The 7,327-nt window shown below is 56.8% G+C and overlaps 1 protein-coding gene and 1 pseudogene across 1 annotated transcript; both read left to right on the top strand.

The window, feature by feature from the left end:
• Positions 1 to 992: 992 nt before the first annotated feature.
• LOC123137506 (wall-associated receptor kinase 2-like) lies at positions 993 to 5,547 on the top strand (annotated as a pseudogene).
• Position 5,548: 1 nt separating this feature from the next.
• Positions 5,549 to 6,154, top strand: LOC123137507 (wall-associated receptor kinase 1). Its single transcript, XM_044557293.1, has one exon. It carries the CDS (start codon positions 5,549 to 5,551, stop codon positions 6,026 to 6,028), a length of 480 nt encoding a protein of 159 aa, XP_044413228.1. The 3' UTR covers positions 6,029 to 6,154.
• The last annotated feature ends 1,173 nt before the right edge of the window (positions 6,155 to 7,327 follow it).

Consider the following 7,327-nt stretch of genomic DNA (forward strand, 5'->3'; position numbering starts at 1 on the left):
GAAGGAGCGGCTCCATCGACGACGCCGGTGCCGAGCCCAGGACCAGGAGGTCCGGAATCGACAGCGGAGCAGGATCGGCCGGCACCGCATTGGCCGGCGCTCGTGGAGGAGGCCGGCAGCAGATGGGGCACAACGCCCGCAGCGTCGACGCCAGGTCGCGGCCCGAGTTCTGGAGCCCGGCCAGCCAGCGCTCCTGGATGCTGGCGATGCGCTGGTCGACCGGGGTCAGAGGGCGGCGCGGCGGTGGGCGTGGCGGAGCCATCGGAGCAGAGGAGAGGAGAGGGAGGGGCGGTGAGGGAGAGAGAGGGAGCGGTGGGAACAGTGTGCATGGGCGGTGACAGGAGAGTGGGGGGCGAGTAATGAGACGTCGCCTCCGTCTCCCGCGCTGCCCGAGACGTGCAACTGCCCCGCACGCACGGCCACGCCGGGCCAGGCTCGCGAGGAACTGCCGATTCGATAGTTTCTGTCGGGCCAGGCTGCAGGCTGCTTTGAAGTTCGTGCGGCCTCAAACCGCATGCAGCCCAGCCAACCAAATAGACCATGCACATCTCGCGCGGGCCTGGTTAGGCTGCATGCGGACTACCAAACACGTCCTAAGTGCACCCGCCTTTCCGGTAAAATAGTAAGGCAGACCGTGTGAGTAGACTAACAACAAAGTATGCGGCAGAGACGCGTGAGACAAACGAACTGTGTGTGAAATCATGAACGGCTGGCCCTGTCTTCCATCATTTCCTCCCGCGGCATCTTGCTTACGCAATTGATCGATCATGAGAGTTCTTCGCCTCCTCGTGCGCGTCTCTGTCGAGTACGGAGCGGCAGGAGCTTCAACAAAGTAGGCATTCTCATGTACACTCCTTTGTCCGTCAAGAAAGAAAGTATGGACACTTTGACGGAGTCCTGCCGCATCAGTCATTTTCAGTCTCTTCTTTTTCGAACTATTCCTTGGACGGTTGGAGAGAACCTGTAGATCAACCAATCTAATCAAAGTGGTCGCTTGCGAATTCATTGCAGCAATGGCGACAGCGCTTGCCAGAATCGTCGCTAGATATTTCCTTCTTGAAACTTGCAGCCTCCAAACTAAAGGAGTTGTATCCAGAGCAGCGACGGCAAGGCAAAATTTCAGCACGCCGGCTCACCTCGCAAGCTGCAGAGATGCTTCTTACCTTGATCGCCGTGCTTGCTTCGGCGTGGCCCGCGGCGGCATCGCAACCACCGGGCGGAACATGCCAGCGGCGGTGCGGCGACGTGGACATCCCGTACCCGTTCGGCATCGGCCGCGGCTGCTACCTCTACACGGGCGAGAACGACGTGACCTTCGGCCTCACCTGCAACCTCACCGCCGACGGCACGTACAGGCCCTTCTGCTTCGAGGTCGAGGTCCTGGGCGTCTCCGTGGCCCGCGGGCAGGCGCGCGTCCGCAACGAGATCAACCCGTGGTGCTACAACGCCACGTCCCGGTCCATGGACGGGGGGAGCAGCATGTGGACAGACTTCTCCGACTCGTCCTTCATGCTGTCCGACGAGGACAACCGGTTCACCGTCGTCGGGTGCAACTCGCTCGCCTACGTGAGCTCCTCGGAAACGTCGCAGTTCGCGACGGGCTCCACGTACATGACCGGGTGCATGGCCACCTGCCCGGGCGCCGGCCGGCTGGAGAACGGCTCCTGCTCCGGCATGGGCTGCTGCCAGGCGGCCATCCCCAGGGGGATCAACTCGTTCGACGTGGTGTTTGAGGAGAAGTTCAACACCACCGCGATCGCTAACTTCAGCCGGTGCAGCTACGCGGTCCTGGTCGAGGCGGCGTGGTTCGACTTCCGCACCACCTACGTCACCGCCGGCGACTTCATGGCGTCCACCGGCGGGAAGGTGCCGCTGGTGCTCGACTGGGTGGTAGGGAAGGTGACGTGCCAGGAGGCGATGCGGAACACCACGGCCTACGCTTGCGTCAGCAGCAACAGCGTGTGCGTGGATTCGAGAAACGGCCCGGGATATCTCTGCAACTGCTCTCGTGGGTACCAAGGCAACCCATACCTGCAAGGCGGCTGCCGAGGTCTGCTCTTCGTCTTTTCCTATTCCTATCCTACTTGAGATGAACTTTCGTCCGCATCGATCGGTCGACGCTATAAGAAATTTCTGGTTTGCTTTTGCAGATATTGACGAGTGCGGCGATGGTGGAATCAGTTACCCGTGCTCTGTTCCTGGTACCTGCATCAACACTCCTGGTGGATTCAGGTGCGCTTGCCCTGACAAGACAACAGGCAACGCTTATACTGGCACATGCGAGGCCAAGAAATCTCAACTTGGAGCGCACATTGCAATTGGTACGCCATTTGAGTCCATTTGACATTTCTCTGCTCTCCCAAGAACAAGTAGTATTTCTCGGAATCTGCAGACGCAAAACTAATGCATGCTCCCTGAATTCTTTCAGACATAAGAGCATCTCCAACAGAGGCCCAATATTAGGGACGCGCCCAAAAAATCGCAACTTTAGCGCGCGCGGAGTTGAAAGTACCACTCCAACGGACGCTGCATAATAGAGCACGCTGTAAAAGGCGTTCAGCGCGCCGGACGAAACTGGATCGCAAGCCGTATATTTAGCGCTCGAGCTCCAGCACGCTGAACTTTTCACGCGCGTGGAAAGTGCCCCGTGCACCCGCAGCCGCCGTTGGCCTCCTCGCATGCGCGCGCCAGCTCGTCAGCCGGCCACGGGCGGGGCGGACGGCGGCCACGGCCACGGAGGCGGCAGGGCGGGGAGGAGCGCAGGCGCGGCCAAGGCCACGACGGCGGCGGGGCATGGCGCGGGCCCCGGCCACGGCCACGAGCGGCATCGCGCGGGCGCGGCCACGGCCACGGCCACGGCGCTGGCGGAGCAGGGAGGAGCGCATGCGCGAGCCGGGCGGCGGGGCGGGGCGGGGCGCGGGCCACGGCCACGGCCACGAGCGGCACCGCGCGGGCGCGGCCACGACCACGGCCACAAGCGGCAGCGCGCGGGCGCGGCGGGCCGCGGCCCCGACCACAAGCGGGAGGGCGCGGGCGCGGCCGCGACGGCGGCCGGGCGGGGCGCGGGACACGGCCACGGCCACGAGCGGCAGCGCGCGGGCGCGGCGGGCCACGACCACGAGCGGGAGGGCGCGGGCGCAACCGCGACGGCGGCCGGGCGGGGCGCGGGCCACGGCCACGGCCACGAGCGGCAGCGCGCGGGCGCGGCGGGCCGCGGCCACGGCCACGAGCGGGAGGACGCGGGCGCGGCCGCGGCGGCGACCGGGCGGGGCGCGGGCCACGGCCATGGCCACGAGCGGCAGCGCGGCGGGCCGCGGCCACGGCCACGAGCGGGAGGGCGCGGGCACGACCACGGCCACGGTCATGGCGGTGGCGGGGCTGGGAGGAGCGCGCCCACGGGCACGGGCGGCACGGCCACGGCCATGGCGGGGCGAGCTAGGTACGGGCGCGCGTGGTTATTTTTGGGCGCTTGTTGGAGTTGCTATTGTTGCTAGCTGGGCAGTATATTTTTGGGCATCTGTTGGAGATACTCGGTTGTCCGGCGCGCTAAAACACTATTTTGGCGCTGTAAAATTTTTTTAGTGCGCGGCTAGATAGAGCGTCTGTTGGAGATGCTCTAAGAATCTTACTTAATTTCTAGCACACCTTTTTAATGCAGGTGTTAGCATCAGCGTAGTTGTACTGGTAATTAGCATGTCCTGCGCCTACCTGATCCACGAAAGGAGGAGCCTTGCCACCGTAAAGAGGAGGTACTTCAAGCAGCACGGAGGCCTCATGCTGTTCGAGGAGATGAAGTCAAAGCAAGGAGTGTCCTTCACGCTGTTCACCAAGGAGGAGCTAGAGGAGGCAACCGGCAGATTCGACGAGCGAAATGTGATCGGGAAGGGAGGCAACGGCACCGTCTACAAGGGCACCCTCAAGGACAGCCGAACCGTGGCCATAAAGCGGTGCAAGCTCATCAACGACAGGCAGAAGGAGTTCGGGAAGGAGATGCTCATCCTGTCCCAGATCAACCACCGGAACGTCGTCAGGCTCTACGGCTGCTGCCTCGAGGTGGAGGTCCCCATGGCCCATGCTCGTCTACGAGTTCGTCCCCAACGGCACCCTGTACCAGCTCATCCACCGCCACGGAGCGCGCGTCCCCCTGGCGACGCGCCTCAAGATCGCGCACGAGGGCGCCGAGGCGATCGCGTACCTGCACTCCTGGGCCTCGCCGCCGATCATCCACGGCGACGTGAAGTCGCCCAACATGCTCATCGACGACGGCCACACCGTCAAGGTCTCCGACTTCGGGGCCTCCATGCTGGCCCCGACGGACGAGGCCCAGTTCGTGACGTTTGTCCAGGGGACCTGCGGCTACCTCGACCCGGAGTACATGCAGACCTGCAAGCTGACGGACAAGAGCGACGTGTACAGCTTCGGCGTCGTCCTCCTGGAGCTGCTCACCCGGAGGAAGGCGCTCAACCTTCAGGCCGCCGAGGGCGAGGAGAAGAACCTCTCGTCGTGTTCGCACACGAACACGTCACCGTGTACCCTCGACACCGGGGGTGATGCACCACATCTCACGTCGAAGGAGACCTGCCGGAAGCGCGGTACGCAGGACAATCCGGCGGACGCTTTTGTAGACCCGAAACCCCACACGCCCGGGAGGGACCCGTCAGGGCGCGCGGCGGCTATGGGCTGCCCTAGGTCGGCCTGACCGCCCCTAGGGCCTCGAGGTTCGCCGCCCTGCAATGAAGAAGAACGAACGAAGAACGAGGAAGAAGAAGAACAAGGGAGAAGATAAAGGTAAAGGTAAAAAGTGATATATTGATAGATCGATTGTGTGTTATTCAATCGGTCGTCACATCTTGTCTATATAAGAGGCAGGTGGACTTCCCGTACAAGAAAAGGACTTGCCTAGCCGTCCAAATCATCAAAACCTAATAAAACACGGACTATTCACGACCCCCGGCCCGGATGTCCGGCTCAAGACCTGGATGATCCGGCCTAGCCCAGTTTTTTGACAGCAGTTCACTGTTTTGTCTCTAGAATCCTCATACGACCTCGAATTTGGACGTTTTTTATATCCAAATCGACCGTCTCGACGAGATGCACAATTTTGCTGTTGAACACTTTTTGATCTGAGGTCATATTGAGAGAGTTTCGGGCTGTTTTCTAACATCTGCAGCAGAAAAACTTGTCCGGCCGGACTATTGCCCGGACTGTCCAGCCTTTACCCGGATCATCCGGAAGTTGACCCAGATCATCCGGCGTCAGCACCAACCTTCTGGAATCTTAGTGCTTCAATTACCCGGATGATCCGGACCCCGGCCCGGATGATCCGGCCAACATTGATGCAGCGCACGGTTTTGCCTATAACTTTTGCATACGACCTTGGATAGGGACAATCTTTATATCAGAATCGTCCGTTTTGACGAGACGAAGAACTTTGCAGTTGTAACTTTTTCCATCAGAGGCCATCTTGGGGGCGTGATCAGCCGAATATTGTTCTGAACACAAAATCTCAATACTTCGAATACAACTTCGGCCTTAGAGATGAGATCGGATGGCTATGGCCCAAATATTAAAATTTCTTCTTTTGACGATAAGGAACTTTCTCGCTTTGATCATTTTTCCATTTAAGATCTTTTTAATTATGTTTTTGACCATGCCAAAATCTGGTGTCAACACGTCGCACTTCCTTCTCGCCGCGAGCGCGAGCAAGCTGGACGAGATGGTGGACGCCCAGATCGTGAACGAGCAGAGCATCGAGGTGATTGAGCAGGTGGCGGAGATAGCAAAGCAGTGCCTGGAGATGGCCAGCGAGAGGAGACCCTACATGCGGGAGGTCGCGGAAGAGCTTGGCAGGCTAAGGAAGCTTCTGCTTGCGCAGCAGCATCCATGGGGCCAAAGGAGTTCCCAGGAGATGGAAGCTTTGCTTGCTGTTGGGTCGCCAACGCCAAGCACGTGCTCCGAGATTGAACCTAGCAATGCGTATGTCAGCTTGGACGATTCTGCGTACCTGGGAGTGCAATCCCCACGGTGATACCATTTTTCCTTGCTTCCGGCCGGTCCTGGACCCCTGGGTCGAGTTCTGTGAACATACTGCGAACTGTCGTGTGCTCGCGTATGCACGTTTTGGAACGAAAAATGGTCTTGTCTTCGATGATGTTTGTGCAAGTTTACTAGTAGGAATTTTCAGCCGAACCAAGCTATGATTATGATTGATTGGTTATCTGGATAGTGGTATCCTCAGACCATTAGGATTTAAGTCCGAGTACTCGCATTATTCTGAATTTATTTCAGAATTTCCGGCGATACACGTTCAATGCGAGAAGACATTCCCGTTGACTACTAGGCATTTATGATGACTTCGTAAAATCTTAACATAATATGTCGGCTCAGTCTCTCGAAAATGCTCATAGGATAGAGTGTGCGTGTGTATGTTTACTAGGTGAATGTATACGCATATAAGCATTTGTGTCTGTACTGATGATAAAAAAAGTAGGAATTTTAGACAAACGTTTTTTTTTGTTTGCATAAGGTCTAGTAAGATTTTGGTGTGAGCACTTGTGCTTGTGTAGTCCGAATAAAGCTTCCGCGTTTTCTTTTGAGCCCCAAAAATAAAAGCTTCCTATCTCTCTTATCCTTTATACGTGTCATAGCGATGACTATATCTACTACTCCCTTTGTTTTGTAATATAAGAGTGTCTGTCAAAAACGCTTTTACATTATGAAATGGAGGAAGTAAAATTTTTTAGACTACCATATGAGCTAATTGAGGGGTACCCTTGTTGCACGCTCTCAACCACTGTCACATGCCGCGTGTGGGGTGCTACCACGGAATATTTTTTTTTGCATATTCGGGTTTTAGATGTTTATTTTTGGGTTTCGTTTGGCCCAGTTTTCTCTAGTTTTTGAACGGAAAAAAGTTTACATGAAAACACGTTTTTTTTCACATGAAAGGCACCGATTTACTTCCTATGGAGGCACAAATTTAACTGTGGCTCTTAGGAAAAAAAAAAGACATGTTTTCTTCTTCCATGACAGACATAGCTTTGCTTCTCATGGATGTTTGCTTCTCGTGGAGGCATAAATTTGCTCCCGCGAGTGGCATAACTGTGCCTGTTGAAAAGAAAAAAAAACACGTGTTTTTCCTCTACGAGAGGCATAATTGTGCCTCACGGAAAGGAAAAAACGTGTTCTTTTTTTTTGCGAGAGGCACATATTTTCTTTGGCGAGAAGCACAAATGTGCCTCTCGAAAATGGGAAAAAGTGAAAAAAAATTTGTGTTTTCGGCTCGGTTTTTTCTTCTGGTTTTTCCTTTCTTTGTGAAAAAATGGTT

Source organism: Triticum aestivum, chromosome 6B, assembly GCF_018294505.1.
Source record: "Triticum aestivum cultivar Chinese Spring chromosome 6B, IWGSC CS RefSeq v2.1, whole genome shotgun sequence".
NCBI classification, from domain to species: Eukaryota; Viridiplantae; Streptophyta; class Magnoliopsida; order Poales; family Poaceae; genus Triticum; species Triticum aestivum.